The sequence below is a fragment of the Ostrinia furnacalis genome, unplaced genomic scaffold, assembly GCF_004193835.3.
Source record: "Ostrinia furnacalis isolate ACB-3 unplaced genomic scaffold, ASM419383v2 OfSCF3830, whole genome shotgun sequence".
In the NCBI taxonomy this organism is placed as follows: domain Eukaryota; kingdom Metazoa; phylum Arthropoda; class Insecta; order Lepidoptera; family Crambidae; genus Ostrinia; species Ostrinia furnacalis.
The window spans coordinates 131,873-150,493 of NW_021134069.1; the positions used below are offsets into that span (position 1 = coordinate 131,873).

General features: G+C 40.8%; 1 protein-coding gene across 1 annotated transcript; it reads left to right on the plus strand.

Annotated features, from left to right (window-relative positions):
* The first annotated feature begins 736 nt into the window (after positions 1-736).
* On the plus strand, positions 737-16,972 carry LOC114358268 (NPC intracellular cholesterol transporter 1-like). The gene is made up of 12 exons (XM_028312181.1): positions 737-962; positions 1,322-1,544; positions 2,196-2,333; positions 3,228-3,366; positions 4,005-4,069; positions 4,261-4,370; positions 4,864-5,028; positions 5,739-5,834; positions 6,283-6,477; positions 11,417-11,504; positions 13,442-13,524; positions 16,657-16,972. Exons 1-12 carry the CDS (start codon positions 738-740, stop codon positions 16,666-16,668), a joined length of 1,539 nt encoding a protein of 512 aa, XP_028167982.1. The 5' UTR covers position 737; the 3' UTR covers positions 16,669-16,972.
* Positions 16,973-18,621: the final 1,649 nt, after the last annotated feature.

Below are 18,621 nucleotides of genomic sequence, written 5' to 3' on the forward strand. Positions count from 1 at the left end.
ATTTTTCACATTAAGTTTTTAATGAGGAGATAAATGTTATGATCATACGCAACTGCGGTAGTTATTAATATTAATACTCTTAGCCTTGGACGATGGACATGTTACTATGTTTCAAATACCTAGTCGAGTTTCCAACGGTAACCTTACTATTTTTGAGTCATATGTTAGAAGTCACATATTTTTATTATTGTACGGTCGACAGCACGTCAACGTAAACACTGTGGTATCTTACGTAGTTGCGATAGAGGCGACTTTGCAACGAAAATGTATAGCTTGATGTGCTGTCGACTGTACATTAACAGTACATATTATTTATTCGAAATATTGGTAGCTGACGTCTAAAAGATTATTTGTTTTTACTGGTTGAGTTCTGGGTTAGATTTCCAAATGAGATACACGTAATATCGTTAAATATTCGATATTTATTAATCCTTCTTTTGACAATCAAATGGCAGGACCTTTTGGTTTCGTCGTATTTCCACACCAACTCTATGATGGTGGTGACCGATCCCTATTTCAACCAGAGTTATTGGGGGCGTTTGTCGGAAAAAAAGCGATTGGAAGTAAGCGAAATGGCGATCGCTAGGCTCACTACAGCTGTAAGCGCTGTCATTGCTAAAACATGAATGTAATACGTCCGTCACTTGAAGTTAGCAAACGTATCCTCGCCGAAAACTGCCGTAACGATTGCCATTTTGCTTACAAGCGCTTTTTTGCGCCAAAAACACCCATTTTTTATGGACCGATTAGTAGTTCCAGCTTTACTACAATATTATTGTTATTTATTCAGGTTCGACGTGCTATGTTGCATGCAAGGCAAGAAGTGCGACGACGCGGCCGCAGGCGGCGAGGGTGCTCTGTTCAACTTGTTCAAGCAGATCTACGTTCCCTTCCTGATGAAGCGGGAAGTGCGTGCGTCCGTCATGATCATATTCTTCGCGTGGCTGTGCTCCTCGGTCGCGGTAAGTCGTGATTCTTATTCTAGAATCTATATCTACACAAGGCAAGGGTCCAAAATACCCTCATTATAAAAATAATAGTATAGGTATTACTAAATACAATCAAGTTTTCACTTAGGAGGAGTACATACTACATTATTTATTATTCTTCAATTAGTTAAATATAATTTTTCATGCCAAAAGGTGGAAGATGGAGATACTAAAAATCTTGTAACACCTACTGTATGTAACCATGTTCGCCAAAAAAATGACTTGATTTAATTTAATTTGATTAGTCTTTAGATTAGTTACTGACTATACGAGTTGTTGAAACTTATAAATTGCTTCATATCCGAACTGAAAACATAAATTTCTTCCACCAGGTTGCGCCACACATAGAAATCGGTCTCGACCAGGAACTCTCGATGCCTCACGACAGTTTCCAGCTGAAATACTTCCAATACCTAAACAAGTATCTTAACATCGGACCGCCTGTTTACTTCGTGATCACGGAAGGGTTGAACTACTCTGATACGGATACGCAGAACATGATATGCGGGACGCGGTACTGTAGGGAAGACAGTGTTATGCTGCAGCTGTACTCGGGTGAGTTTGTCATAGATATTACGGATTTGACCACCAATATATGAAGAGTGTGGGTCAGGTCGTTTTAGACTAGTATAGTTTGGTCTGCGAGCACGTAGAATTTTGTCCAATGACCCCAAGCTACCCATCCTTATCGCTCGCGCGTAATTATGTTAATGAGAACAGAACCGAACACTGCTGTAATATGTTAGTTGCTCAAAATTAATTATCGTTTTTGGGGAGTAAGATTAGTCTCAAGAGTCGATATTGTGGATCTTTGAGTTGCAGAAATAATTTTATTTATTCAACGAATGAGGACTCCCGCTGAAAATAAATGTCTCTTTTTGTCCTTGGTTTTATGTGAAATCTATGCTAATATTATAATGCTGAAGAGTTTATTTGATTGTTTGTTTACTTGAACGCGCTAATCTCCGGAACTACTGGTCCGATTTGAGAAATTATTTCAGTGTTAGATAGCCCATTTATCGAGGAAGGCTATAGGCTATACAACATCACGCTACGATCAATAGAAGCAGAGCAGAGCAACAACTAGTAATATTCTATTTCTTACTCAGTACTTCTTCTACAGTATTGGTGCGTCCTCGCCGAACAAACTACTGTGACCATACGTGAGCCTTGACCCCTCATATTAATGTATTCCTTTTATTCCAGCTACCCGCACGCCCAATGAGACGTATCTGCTTCAGCCGCCTAACTCGTGGTTGGACGATTTCTTTGACTGGGCTTCTATCGGCGAGTGCTGTAAGGTGTTCCCAGGGAATAACAGCTACTGTCCGCATACTCACGATGGTAAGTACAAACACTGAATGTTTACTTTAGATGGTAATGAAATGGCAGTGCCAGATTTTGTATGGAAGGTGGCGTCTTTTTTTTTTCGCGCGGCCATCGACCATACTTTGTTTTTTGATTACAAAATAGTGAAATAAACCAAACTTACTAAAACATGTATACCTCTAAACTCAGTCTGAACTAAGTTACGAGCGTTAGAAGTTTGATGATTTACATACTAGATTTGCTTTTTGCGCGCAAGTTTTGTAAGAAATTAAAACACAAGTTTGGTCGATGGCCGCGTGAAAAAAAAAGACGCCAATTTCCGGCATTGTCTTTTGTGACATCAATCGTAATAACAGGATTTTGAGGAATAAAATTGCGGGCACGCTCTTTTTTTTTTGTTTAATTTACGATATCCGCAAGTTTTACTCCAATTATTACAAAAATCGTAAAAATAAGTTTTCGCTACCTTCAGATGTTTTGATGGGAAATCTACCATTTGCATATTTAACTGCATATTTCGCTTTCTTTTAATTTTTCTGACAAAAGGTACCCCTGGTCCTATTTCTATAGTAGGTATAAATTAATGAGGGTTTTCGCGTATGAAAAATCCACCAGATGGCAATACGTAGTCGCGAGGTCCAAATGCTGCATGATTTGTTATTTTTGACATGACATTGACAGATATGTCAAAATCCAACAATTACGCAGCACTCAGACCCCACGTCCACGTCCCGCCATCTAGCGGATCTTTCATACGCGAAAACCCTCATTGAGCGACTAATGAAGGAGTGGTAACAAACAGATTCTCGTAGTCATTTAATTCCATTCCGTTTATTTCTCCAGACCTTGACACCTTGCTGTATAGGGCCCAATACCACATCTCTATAAACTTGTCGTTTTGTTTCCCAGACTGCGACCAATGCCACATCCCACTGGTGGGCGCGGAGCAGCGGCCCAACGCCAGCGCCTTCCGCCACTACGTGCCGTTCTTCCTGCAGGACAACCCCGACGAGAGCTGCGCTAAAGGAGGCCACGCGGCCTACGGAAAGTACGTTTGTTATAACAAATAATATGTCCTTTTTGTCCCTATGTCTGAGAGTCCTGCACCTGTAGCCTTATTCACGTAACAAAACTTTAACGACTGCAAATCGCTGAGTTGCGATCCTATCGAGTAATCGTTCTATCGAAATGACCCTTGTGAATACGGATTTAGAACTGTTTTTCAATGGGACGAATTCTGAATGTCAGCGAGATCTTGAGTCAAAATACGTGAATTAGGCCACTGAACATGAGATCCCCTGGCTTACCTGGAAGTCTTTAAATAAACTTCGGAAGCAGGGCGGCCTTAAGGTCAATTTGTTCAGTTGGGGATTCTTGGATGGTTCAAGCTTGGAGCGCAAGTGAGATTTTGTTCCCTAATCGATGCATGTCGTGCCCTGCGTGCCCAAACAACTGCACGCAGGAAGATTTAATGAATGCTACTGACAACGCCACTCTTGTGGCGGAGTTTTGGCCTGCCACTGTATAGGTCTGTTGTCGACACGACTAGAAGACAGATAATAATATTCTTTCTTCTTCCTAGTCTGTACTCTTGTTTGTCATAATTCCCACGCCACGCTCCTATGTTTTTATGAATACCGACCGGCTTTTAGTTATTACTTGATAAAAAAAATATTTTTGTTTTAGTGCTGTCAATTACCACATGATGAAGAATCTAAGCGAGGCTAACATTGGAGCTACATACTACTCAGGTAATAAAGCATACATTTCTTGTTTAGATCACAAACAATTGATCGATAAAAAATACAATGTAATTGTTAAAGAATATTCTAAAAGTACTATTTTACAACAGTAAAAGTACACTATTTTTACTGTTGTCAAATAGTCTACTGGCGTTTTTAAAATAATGCATTTAATTTTTTAATTTCAATTTGTCCCTCAGGCTTCCACACTGTATTGAAGACGAGTGAGGACTACTATTCTGCGTTACGCGGTGCACGAAACGTGGCCGCAAATTTGACAGAAACTCTCAACCGCAACTTGAAGGAACTGGTATGAATATTATAATAATCTACTTATTATGTGAATCTTAAGCTCGCTGGATGTCGAAAGACTTTCACACCACATGTGTTTGTTGACTTTGTTGTACTGTAAATTATGCAAATTGAGGGAGACCTGTGTCAGTGGGCATTCTGTGGCAGAAATGATGATGATAAAATTAAGCCTATAATCAAGACTATCCACCCGAGACCCCATATCAAGTGTCGAGAGATTTTGAAATGAGAAATTGAAATTTCAAATTCAAAGTAAACTGAATCTATACTTAAGTTAAACGCTATACAAACGATAAAGTCAACAGATAAGTTCTTATATGCTAGCAGAGATTTCCAAGTGGTTAAACAGGCGACTTTATCGTGAAGCTAAACAGGTCTAAGGGCATATTGACAGTTTCAGTATGGGAAAGTTAAAATGACAAGTTTATTCTTCAGTTAAAAGTTAACTGATGATTGAAAACTCAGGCCTTAATCTCTTCCTATACTTTCAGGGCAAGAACACAACAGTGAACGTGTTCCCATACTCCGTATTCTACGTGTTCTACGAGCAGTACCTGACGATGTGGCCCGACACGCTGAAGTCCATGGGCATTTCTGTACTGTCCATCTTCATCGTCACCTTCTTACTGATGGGCTTCGACTTGTTCTCCGCGCTGGTGAGATACTCAATGTTTTATACGGGACCATTCCTACCTCTCGTACCTTGACCGCCAATAAAAACCCAACCAATGAAGCTCAAGTTTGTGTTGCAAGTTAAACTGTCATTGGACCCGGAACGAAATTAGTCAGAAGAATATAGGAGGAGTTCTAAAAGTTTAATGTCTCTCACGATGTGACCCGACATGAGTCCATCGGTATATTCGCGCTGTCCATATTCATCGTCACCTTCTTGCTGATGGGCTTCGACCTGTTCTCCGCGCTGGTGAGAATCCTACTTCTTTTTATAGTTATCTAAATATAAACTCAAAGGTGATTGACTGACTGTCATAGTGACCTATCAACGCACAGCCCAAACCACTGGACGCATCGGGCTGAAAGGCATGCAGGTAGATGTTATGACGTAGGCATCCGCTAAGAAAGGATTTTACGAAGTTCCACCCCTAAGGGGGTAAAACGAAATCCACGCGTACGAAGTCGCAAGCGGCCGCTAGTTTTGATATAAAATGTTGCGGGTGACACGTATGGCATTCAAATCACGCCTATCAAGTTCCATAATTTGTGCCTATAAAATCTACGCAAGGCATGGTACTTCTTTGCTATTTTCGCTTATTTGGAGCTTTATGAAACTATAAAATGTACCGTTTAACTACCCAATGAGTTAATTCCGGTCACTGACAAAAAGTACATAATTATTTTTTTGTTTCAGGTGGTGGTGATCACGATCACAATGATAGTGGTGAACCTCGGCGGACTCATGTACTGGTGGGGCGTTAGCTTGAACGCCGTTTCTCTGGTCAATTTGGTAAGTCACATTTGTAAACTTGTTGAAGTGAGACAAGTGGTTGTAAATCGATAAGATTATTCAAACTTCTTACTTTTTGACTGATTTGATTTTCCCAACTGATTTTTGAGATAATCTTATAATTTGATAGAGATCACTCAACGGAAGTTGAAGTGAACGAAAGTTGCATTCAAGTTCAAATATCGATTATACTATCTCGCGATTTTTAGTCCGACTACGCAAGACATCAAGCGCAGACTCAACTCTCGTTGCGCGAACTAAAATAGCTTCAACAAGCCAAAGATCTGTTTGTGTTGGATCATCATGAGGCCGCATAGAGCCGCTTGTTGCCAAGCTTATTATTATAGTCATCCACTTTCAGACGGTAATGGAATATCGTTTATTTTTAATGCTCGTATTTCCACAGGTGGTGGAATATTGTTTATTTTTAATGCCTATATTTCTCCAGGTGATGGCAGTAGGCATAGCAGTGGAATTCTGCTCGCACTTAGTGCACAGCTTCAGTACGGCGGGCGGCGGGTCGCGCGTGGCGCGCGCGGCGGCGTCGCTGGCGCGCATGGGCTCGTCCGTGCTGTCCGGCATCACGCTCACCAAGTTCGGCGGGATCATCGTGCTGGGCTTCGCTAAGAGCCAGATCTTCCAGGTCAGTTATTATTACAGCAGGGAGCGGAGTAAAAGAGCAAAAGATCGAAGCAAATGGCGACAAATCGAAGGTCAAGAGGTCAAGAGTGCAAGACACATTAGGTCACTAAGCCATCAATGTAAGTGAGTATTACAGCGTCGCGCATCACGCTTACAAATTTCAGAGGGATTTTCGTGCTGGACTTTGCGAAGTGCCAGATCTTCCAGGTATGTGACACGAGGTCCTATATTAGCACGGAGAAGTACTATACCTGCATCTTACCTGATGGAGCCAGGTCTTCCAGGACTGACAAGTTTTTTAGACGCAACGAGGAAGCTCTTTGTCCTGCATCATACCTAATTTAAACCAGGCCGAAGGGTGAGGCGAGCTTCATCCGGAATCTTGAAGAGGAGCTGGCTATCTTATCTCCAACTGCTGGAACACAACAATGCTGTTAACATTGTTGTTAAGGCGACAGACTTAGGTAAGACGATGGTAGCTAGCCAGGCAGACCCTTAACACCGACAAAACCGAGCAGAAACATTTGCTCCCATTGGAAACCAAACCCAGTACCTCTAGTTCTGCTCGCACTTAGTGCACAGCTTCAGTACGGCGGGCGGCGGGTCGCGCGTGGCGCGCGCGGCGGCGTCGCTGGCGCGCATGGGCTCGTCCGTGCTGTCCGGCATCACGCTCACCAAGTTCGGCGGGATCATCGTGCTGGGCTTCGCGAAGAGCCAGATCTTCCAGGTCAGTTATTATTACAGCGGAGAAGCAAAAGAGCAAAGGTCTAGATACACTTTGGTGCCCTGAGCCATCAAAGTTAGTGAGAGCGGATTACAGCTGCAGCAAAAGATCAAAGGTCAAGAGTTCAAGACACACTTTGGGTAGCTGAGCCATCAAAGTTAGTGAGTATTACAGCGGAGAAGACTTAGGCCTTATCACCATCGTGCTGGGTTTCGCGAAGAGCAAGAGACTGAAGTAAATGACGACATGCTCCTATCGGAGACCAAGACACTTAGGAAGCTGAGCTATCAGCGTAAGTAAGTATTACAGCGGTTACAGCGGAGAAGACCTAGTTTGGGCGATAATTGTACTGAGCTTCGTTAAGAGCCTGATCTTCTAGGTGCGTGACAGACGAGGTCCTATATTAGCACGGAGAAGTCTTGCTTTGATGTAGGTAGCATCTTACTTGATGGAAACCTTCATGATGGAGCCAGGTCTTCCAAGACTGACAAGTTTTTTTAGACACAACGAGGAAGCTCTTGTCCAAAATCACACCTAATTTAAACCAGGCCGAAGGGGGAAGCGAGCTTCACCCGGAATCCTCAAGAGAAACTGGCTATCTCCAACTGCTGGATCACAAGACTTCTGTTGTTATAACAACACACTTAGGTAAGATGGTGGTAGCTAGCCAGGTGGACTTAGAACAAGGTCTACCACCAACGAAACCAAGCAGAAAACTTTGTTCCCACTGGGATTCGACCCCAAGAGCTCTAGTTCTGCTCGCACTTAGTGCACAGCTTCAGTACGGCGGGCGGCGGGTCGCGCGTGGCGCGCGCGGCGGCGTCGCTGGCGCGCATGGGCTCGTCCGTGCTGTCCGGCATCACGCTCACCAAGTTCGGCGGGATCATCGTGCTGGGCTTCGCCAAGAGCCAGATCTTCCAGGTCAGTTATTATTACAGCAGGAAGCGGAGTAAAAGAGTAAAAGATTGGAGGTCAAAGTTCAAGACACACTCTGGGTCGCTGAGCCATCAAAGTAAGTTAGTATTGCCAGGTATGTGACAGACGAGGTCCTACAGAGAAGTCTTGCTTTGATGTAGGTAGCATCTTACTTGATGGAAACCTTCATGATGGAGCCAGGTCTTCCAGGACTGACAAGTTTTTTAGACGCAACGAGGAAGCTCTTGTCCAAAATCACACCTAATTGAAACTAGGCCGAAGGGGGAAGTGAGTTTCACCGGGAATCCTAAAGAGGAGCTGGCTATCTTATCTCCAACTGCTGGATCACAAGAATTCTGTTGTTATGGCGACACACTTAGGTAGCTAGCTAGCCTGAACAAGCCCTATCACCAACTGAACTGAGCAGAAACCTTCGCTCTCACTGGGAATCGACCCCAGTACCTCTAGTTCTGCTCGCGCTTAGTGCACAGCTTCAGTACGGCGGGCGGCGGGTCGCGCGTGGCGCGCGCGGCGGCGTCGCTGGCGCGCATGGGCTCGTCCGTGCTGTCCGGCATCACGCTCACCAAGTTCGGCGGGATCATCGTGCTGGGCTTCGCTAAGAGCCAGATCTTCCAGGTCAGTTATTATCACAGCGGAGAAGCAAAAGAGCAAAGGTCTAGATACACTTTGGTGCCCTGAGCCATCAAAGTTAGTGAGAGCGGATTACAGCTGCAGCAAAAGATCAAAGGTCAAGAGTTCAAGACACGCTTTGGGTCGCTGAGCCATCAGTTAATGAGTATTACAGCAGAGAAGACTTAGGCCTTATCACCATCGTTCTGGGCTTCGCTAAGAGCCAGATCTTCCAGGTCAGTTATTATTACAGCGGAGAAGCAAAAGAGCAAAGGTCTAGATACACTTTGGTGCCCTGAGCCATCAAAGTTAGTGAGAGCGGATTACAGCTGCAGCAAAAGATCAAAGGTCAAGAGTTCAAGACACACTTTGGGTCGCTGAGCCATCAGTTAATGAGTATTACAGCAGAGAAGACTTAGGCCTTATCCCCATCGTGTAGGGTTTCGCAAAGAGCCAGATCTTCCAGGTATGTCCAATACAAGAGCAAGAGACTGAAGTAAATGACGACATGCTCCTGTCGGAAACCAAGACACTTAGGTAGCTGAGCTATCAAAGTAAGTTAGTATTGCAGTGGAGAAGACCTATGCCTTATTATCATCGTGCTAGGCTAAGAACCAGATTTTCCAGGTGTGTGACTGACGAGGTTCTATATTAGCACGGAGAAGTCCTATGTCACCTGATGGATACCTTTGATGATAATCAATCTGAAGGCCGCCAGGTCTTCCAGGTGCGTGATTGACAAGGTCTTATATTAGCATGGAGAAGTCTTAGATCTGCATCTCTCTTGTTGGAATCCTTTGGTTATGACCAAGCTTAAGGTGGAAGCGAGCTTCACCTGGAATCCTCAAGAGAAACTGGCTATCTTATCTCCAACTGCTGGATCACAAGAATTCTGTTGTTATGACGACACACTTAGGTAAGATGGTGGTAGCTAGCTAGCCTGACCAAGCCCTATTACCAACTGAACTGAGCAGAAACCTCTGCTCCCTCTGGGAATCGACCCCAGGAGCTCTAATTCTGCTCGCGCTTAGTGCACAGCTTCAGTACGGCGGGCGGCGGGTCGCGCGTGGCGCGCGCGGCGGCGTCGCTGGCGCGCATGGGCTCGTCCGTGCTGTCCGGCATCACGCTCACCAAGTTCGGCGGGATCATCGTGCTGGGCTTCGCTAAGAGCCAGATCTTCCAGGTCAGTGGCTGATGAGGTCTTATCACATATGAGAGCAAAAGACCGAAGTAATTGGCGATGTCTCCTATCAGAGGTCAAGAGTTCAAGACACAGGGTCGCAGCGAAGAAGACCTAGAACTGCATCTCAATCGTCCTACAATACGCTCATTAAGTTAGAGGAATCAATGTGCTGGGTTTCGTTAAGAGCCAGATCTTCCAGGTGAGCTATTATTACAACAGAGAGCGGAGTAAAAGAGCAAAAGATCGAAGCAAATGGCGACAAATCGAAGGTCAAGAGTTCAAGACACACCAGGTCGCTCAGCCATCAATGTAAGTGAGTATTACAGCGTCGCGCGTCACGCTTACAAATTTCAGAGGGATTTTCATGCTGGACTTTGCAAAGTGCCAGATCTTCCAGGTCAGTTCAATACAAGAGCAAGAAACCGAAGTAAATGACGACATCTCCTATCGGAGGCTAGGAGAACCACAGCGGAAAAGTCCTAGGCCTTCATCTCACTCTTCCGTGCTGTCCGGCATCAAGCTTACCAAGTTCGGCGGGATCATCGTGCTGGGCTTCGCCAAGAGCCAGATCTTCCAGGTCAGTTATTATCACAGCGGAGAAGCAAAAGAGCAAAGGTCTAGATACACTTTGGGTCGCTGAGCCATCAAAGTTAGTGAGAGCGGATTACAGCTGCAGCAAAAGATCAAAGGTCAAGAGTTCAAGACACACTTTGGGTAGCTGAGCCATCAAAGTTAGTGAGTATTACAGCGGAGAAGACTTAGGCCTTATCACCATCGTGCTGGGTTTCGCGAAGAGCAAGAGACTGAAGTAAATGACGACATGCTCCTATCGGAGACCAAGACACTTAGGAAGCTGAGCTATCAGCGTAAGTAAGTATTACAGCGGTTACAGCGGAGAAGACCTAGTTTGGGCGATAATTGTACTGAGCTTCGTTAAGAGCCTGATCTTCTAGGTGCGTGACTGACGAGGTTCTATATTAGCACGGAGAAGTCCTATACCTGCATCTTACCTGGTGGAAACCTTCATGATGGAGCCAGGTCTTCCAGGACTGACAAGTTTTTTAGACACAACGAGGAAGCTCTTTGTCCTGCATCATACCTAATTGAATCCAGGCCGAAGGGTGAGGCGAGCTTCATCCGGAATTCCGAAGAGGCCATAGCCTCATAGATTGTTAACACTTTGTGACTTATACTTTCATACACGCAGTGATCGCCATCGTGCATGCTACCGTAGACACAGACTGGCATAGTTTCGCTGAAGGTTTAGATATTATAATGTCAAAATTTTGTTGTGTTTCCTTCAATTCGACATTAATGGCTGACAATAGTGTCTGAGTTTTTTGCGCTGCTTCTTCTCAGCACTGGCCTATTTATTGTCCTGAAGCAGTGGTAGGGTTAATACTGGGACGTGTAAAAGTGCTTTTTTAAAGCCTACTTACAGAAATAAATGAGTTTTACTGAGTTTTTACTGAGTTTATTAATTTTCAGGTGTTCTACTTCCGGATGTACCTGGGCATAGTTTTGGTGGGCGCGGCGCACGGGCTGATCTTCCTGCCCGTCATGCTCTCCTATATCGGTGAGTACTCACGCCATTTGACACTACTAACACACATACCAACAAAATATTAGAGATTTAGTATCGGTAAAGTTGTTTTTAAGTTGAGAGACATTAGAGCGAGTTCATTTACCTGAGAAGACTGCGAAGTGTTTGTTATTTGAGCGCTAACTGATTTGATTTCGTACGAAGATTATTCTTAGTTATTTACTTAACAAATCGTGGCAAGTACGGGACAACCAGCTGGCAGAAAATTGCCACTATTCCCATTTTTCGTAATATATGTTTGTGTAGCGCAAATAAATATGAATTAATCAAAAAATTAGTCACCTGAATCACAGGCTGTTAATCATGAATCAAAAAATTAGTCACCTGACTGTTAATCAAATTTTACACTAATACCAATTTGACGATATTTAAGCATGTAGTTCATAATCACACCAGTCAATTTCAGAAAAACATCGCATGACGAAAAATAAATTTTATGATCAGGACTCTTTTAGGTAATAAACAATTTTTATGGTGTTACCACAGTCCACGATGATTGGTTTTATCAAGTGTTGCCACTCTTCACACAACATCCCACACCTCTCACACGCACTATGTTTAGGGCAAAGCTTTGCATGCCTTGTCTTCACATCACCGCACTGTATTTTTTTTATCTCGCTTGTATATTGGACCTTTCAGTTCATATTTTTACGTTTACTGTTTCTAAGCGATATTATGTTTAATATAGTTCGCCAAAGTATTGAAACTTTTGTTACTACGATATAAATTAATACCGTAAAATATCACAAACGTTAAAAATGCTTTCGTTATTGTTTTTAAACTGAAAGTAATTCTTTCAATCTTATATCTGTTGGAAATTAACATGAAAAGATACCAACCCAAAAAGTGATTCGGCGATCGTATATTGTTGTTATTAATATTGATGTAATAAGTACCTATTGTTTATTGTGTTGTGTTTCGTTGGAGTTGCTTCTATTCGCTAAAACTAACTCATCACAGAGTATCTTACTAACAACTGAGGAAGGTAAGGTACCATTAGATTGAAGCTTTATACGGGGGAAATGCAAAAATAACATTTAGGTTACACTCATCACAAACGATCCCAATAGTCTGTTTCAGAGATATTCATAGTTTAATTTTTTCTGTAGTGTTTTATACTGACAATCGGGTATATTAAGACTATTTTCTCTTTCCTCAAATCTAAGGCTGGTTTTAGAGTCACGCTGACGCACGTTGACCGTCAGCGCTGACAGCCGAATTGTATGAAGCGTCGGCGCCGAGCGATCAGCGTCACTCAGGAACATTCCCTTCAATTACATACATATTGATCTGTCAGCGCCGACGATCAGCGTGCGGTCAGCACGACTCTAAAACCAGCTTTAACCTCAGCTGTCATTCTGCGAAAATGTATCGAGTATCTTTTTTATTTCGCCGATTTCTTTAGACATTACCATTATTGTCAAATTTACAAGCGATTACGGATCCTATTCTTCTGAAAATATACATTAGTTCTATTTCTATCCATCTCTTTCACTCACTCTGGTGTACTGCATTAAGAAATCCGAGCATCGTTAGAATTTAGGATAGTCGGTTGTTATATAAATATCATTCAATATTTACGTTATTTTTGCTTTTCCCTCCCAATTGCTGCGCTGTTTATATCATTATTTTGTCACATACGATTACAGGCAGGTATTTATTAATATTAAAAATGTATTTTAAAATACATATAAGTATTGAAAGGTAGGGATGTTTTTTTTTTGTTTTATTGCACCAAATATGTATAACTGGCTGCTACTATTTCGTCCAATTTCTTGCTGTATAAAAATGATATTGAGACCACCGAGTGGATACAAGACGTGCTATCCTTATTCACTGTCACTTCACATCACACACAGTTTAGCAGTAGTCTGTAATCGTCAGGCAGGTGATTCGACTCTCTTTTGCAGGCTCCCCCGTCAATAAACAGAAGCTGGCCAATCAGATCCTGCGCGGGAAAGAGATGGGCGTCGCGGAAACCTCGCTCACACGAGTAAGAGACGGCTCCAGCCACCCATATGTATATGTACATAGCAGTTTGAAGGTACCACGCGTCTAGCGTGCGCTTGGAACTAACGAGAATGAACTTTAACCCTATTGAATAGGGACCAAAATGGAACGCGATGTTTCGGTGGATGAAACAATTTTGATACTTGTTTTTTTATGTTATAGATCTAGCTTTGCAATATCAATTGAACATTCTCGTTATGTTTTCTCTGCTAACGACACACGAAAAAAAAAACAACAATAGTTGCTGATTTGTTCGTGTGCGTAAGCCTTTTGTAGCGGGAAGGCTGGCAGTGGTTCTAGGAGTATTATTTTATTCGCCTAGCTTAATATCTAGTTAATCCAGTAAATAATATAAATATCACGATTTTTAACTTATGTTTTTTATAAAGTTAACCCTTGGCTACTACTCAAAATATTTTTTACACGGTCACTACTCAAGGGTCATTTTGACCCTGCTATAAAACTTTGTATATCTTCAAAACTATTGCGGATTATGGAGTAAAACACATTATGTAATAAAAAGGGTTTATAATGCAATGACATAACAACTTGAATTGTTAACTAAACAGTTTGGACAAACATTTATTTGAGCATGTGTTGCAAATGGGTATTTTACACGAAGAAAAAACACTGTTGGGTTTGCGACCTTTTTTATAGGGACAAATGCCGCAAAGCTTCCTTTTAGATACCACATTAGAGACAACTGGAACAGATCTTTCAGGCATAGGCAGTTTGTATATCCCTGAAGTTATCAGACGCAATTCTCGGGGAATCTTTTCATTGCAAATTCACTGCTGAGCATAAGGTACGCAAAACTTCATATCAAGCCCTCGTAGGAAGTTTGGCCGATTTACTGATGCTGTGTAAAGAAGCAAAGGTAGAGGGGCCTTATATCGTGGAAGTATCCACCTCATTAAAATCACCATCATCAAGCAACAAAACATTGACAATTTCTTCATCCGTGAGCGCATTTCTACCCCCATACCTATGACAAACCAAACCAAAATGAAGAAAAAGACGACGACAAAAAGCTACACAATCATTGCAAAACAAACCCTCAAACAAATAGTATTTTACGCATAAAAAAACGTAAAAAAAAATATATTAAATTATTTTTTTATCGCCTGTCCCTGCTACTCAAGGGTCACCGTGACCCTGTCTTTGCCATTTTGGCGCGAAAAATGCACCGAGCCACTGGAAACACCCACCATACGAAGCAGCGAGCGCCGTACTGAAAATACACGGGCGGGGGACTCGCAGTCGTTAGGGGCCATTGCCAGTAAACGTAGGTTTTAAAGTTGGCAGGGTCTCACTGACCCATGAGTAGTGACCAAGGGTTAATATTAAAAGTATCAAGATCACGAATTTCGCGAATTTTAATGTCGTGTGTCTGATTTATATTAATGTAATTGCGTCGATCACATCGACCGAATCCTAGTAGCTGTGTAGCCTTACTGCTGAGTCTTGTGGTGCTCACACACTGGATAGGGACTCGTGTTACCTTGATATAGCGTAAATGTGCAGGAAGAGGTATTTTTGTACGTTAAAACTAACAAAAAACGTAGTCGTGGCTAATTTTCTAGTAACACATACCCTAGCTAGTGCATGAGTAACCTAACAAGCTATTTTCTAAGCGATAAAACATTTTTACTCGACGATGGCGCGAAGTGACCAGTGGCAAATTTTTGTCTTTTCTGCTTGCTGTTTTGACATCGTCACAGTGAAAACTTTTTATCGATTTATCTTAGAGATAAAATAACATACATTTTTTTTGTGATCTTGATGATTTAAACACTGCCGCCTACTTCACAATGCAGCGTGGTGTTGAAATCGATCGTCACAAAAATGGCTGTGTGGGAATCTGGTTCATTTCCCAAATATATTGATGAAAGCATTTATTGTATGAGATTTGCAATTAGTGACGCGTGTTTAGCAAGAATTTTAATGGAATTGTATGTGATTTAAATTTAGAAATCCTATTTAAAGTCATTAGTTGCAAGTCTATTGAGGGCACGGTTTCTAACCAATATGGTTGGTTTTTGGGACACCCCTTTTGTATAAAAACACGAATATTTTTATTATTGTAATTTGCATGTACCGATCGTTTTGTGTTTAGTTGTGAGGCGACGATCATTCCTATCATTTTTCGAATTTAAATTTTATTTTTATTTATTGTTGATTCTTTTGTGTGGCTGCTTGTCACTGCCTTATTTGCGCACCTTTTTGTACTTAGATATTACAGTACTTATACGAAGACCGTACTTAATCAACACTCCAAATGAAGGCATGACAATAAAGTGGATGTTGCAATGTAATTTCTAGATTTTTTGTCACTTCTCGGCACTTTTTTCTATAGCTACTTAGCTAAATGTTTAATGAGGCAAACAAATTATTGTAGTACCCTCAAATATTCCAACAAAAGTATTGTATTTAATGGAAATGTATCAACTTAATATTTAAATGAAATATATTTATTTGTGCGAATGCTAGGTGTTAGGTTATATTTATGTTGTAGTAATCTTAGGATTAAAATATTGCGGGAAATCGACTTGAGTGTTTTATTTCTTAATGCGACCGCGTTATAAGTAACATACCACCAATGATCAAACATTAATCATTACACCAATCGATAATTATTGAACCACCAAGTCTTAACAATATGGCACCGAATAGTGGTGTCTTGAGATTATTTCGTCGCACTATAAAAACAGATTAAAGACTTAGAAGGGCTTAGGTAAAGATTATAATGATTCAGTTTCTAAATAAAACATTTTAATAGTTCGAACACAGACAGCACACGAAAGACAATTTATATGTTGGTTAAAAATGCCATTTATTTTCAAACTAACTTATTTTCACTATAATTTGTAGGCCATTGATCAAAATATTTTCACGCATACTCTAAATTCGCTTTACACTACAACGCATAGCAATAAAACGTGTCAAGTCGGCTTCGCGCAAACTTAGTCGTATATACGTGCACATTGTATTACTATTTAATATTTAATATATTCCCTTGACTAACGGAATGGGTGGAAACTACTAATTCTGGTGAGAGACGGTGGCGGTATCGCTCCAACCAACTGTCCAATACAGGGGCCGTCTGTTCTTGCAGGTACGCCTGTAGAAAATCCAGAAAAATAAGAACAAACATAGTCATAGCCTTGTTTCGTTTTCAATTTTATTTTTGTGTAATTTTATCCGTATTATTCTTTGTGATTTCTCAAAGAGATTTATTATTTTAGTAGGCGCCCTCTATGTTCCTATTAATGATATAATGCAATCTAATTGTTTAGATAATATTTCAGTATGCAATAGCAAAAATGTAATCACAAACACTGGAATCTCTACTTAAAGTTAGTACTTAATTTAGAGGGAAACGATAGCTTTTTTAATCCAAAGGTAAAGGCTTTTTATGTCACATGTACCGACAGAATGATAATTACAATGTAATAGAAATAAATTATGTTTTTTTAATTTTGTTTTGTTTTATTTTTTAGTTGTAGTGCACCCATGTTTGGACACCGATCATTTCAGGTACGCATCTCCGTAGCATGAATACTCGCTTGGTCATCCATTACTCGCAATCATCATCAATTTCATAGAGCTAGAATAAAGGTCCAATGTACAACAGTAGATTATAATTAAGGTGTATTAACTAATGTAACGCTTTTCTCTATGCCCAAAGGAGCTTCTGAGTCCAACTCAAACCGAAGTAAGGAAACTTTGTAAGATCACAATTTAAATTAGAATAGCAAAAGTCACAGCCACAAAATTGCATCAGAGAATACTTAGGTAGACTAATTGGATATGAAAATGCATTTTTATTTGATGATTTGTAAAAGAAATGCTTCTTTTTTGTTTACAAATAACACCAAAAATGCATTTTCAAAGTGCACCATGGCTAGTAGACGAGTTTTGTAAATTGAATAAGTTGATACGTGTATTTGAAAACACGAGTTAAAAAGCTGATCAGCCAGCCGTTGTTTTTTGTGCCTGAAGAGAATGAAATGAGCAACGCAAATTGCCAAAACGTCGCTCTTAATATTTTAATGTGATAATCCTAAAATATCCGCCGGCCAAAATGTTTTGGTAACAGCACCGAGATAAAAATACGGAAGTTCTAAACACTTCTTGCAGAATCTAAGTTTGAGCTTGATTCGACTTAAAATTTAAAGTAACCTAACTTATCGTAACCTCGTGGATATAATCACTTGTATTTGTCGTCAGAAAAATGGTTTTTCTACTACATTGTTAGACAAATATTTATAAACTTTGGATGTTAAATTATATCACCTCACGTTTGCAGAATCGGAAATAAAAGACCAATAGATAGACAATTTTTATTATACACCACACATAGCAACATGAAATTCTAAACAGCACTATCTAACTAGACGTTCCTATAGCACCAATAATAAGGATTTTGGACTAATTAAACACTTTTTCTTTCTTTATTCAATACACGTATCAATTTGGCAACTCTTGTCTTCTAGCCAAACGACACTTCACGGCAATATCACTGTAGTGTGTGGAAGGCTGCAATAGACTAACTAGAGTTGGCCAGCGCAAGGCCACGGCTTATCGAGTGCCGATATTGATACATTTTATCGATAAGATTGGCGATACTGGTATAATGCTTTTGTAATGTGACTCATTCGGCTTATTGATTAGATATTACAAGTTCCATATGATTTTCATGACTCAATCGATGGGTTTAAAAAAGATAAATTGTTTTTGCAAAAGTAAATACGCATTGTTAAGGTATGAAACTTTGACGGACTTGTGACTGAGAAAATTTAAAAGTATTCTCGCTTTTTGATAATCTTAGATAAAAAAAAATAAAACCTAGTGTCACTAGGTACTGTCTTTTTATAGAGCCGATTGTGCTAGTTTAGATTAGGTGAATAATTTCACCTTTAAAAAGATTATAGAGTATCATTACTTAAAATTCTAACGTCTTATTAGATGAAAGAAAGAAAGAAAGAAACATTTATTGCCATGGACATCACAGAAGACAAAAGATGTAAATAATAGATGATTCAATTCCTTGAATTATTGAGTGGATTTTTAAGTGCAC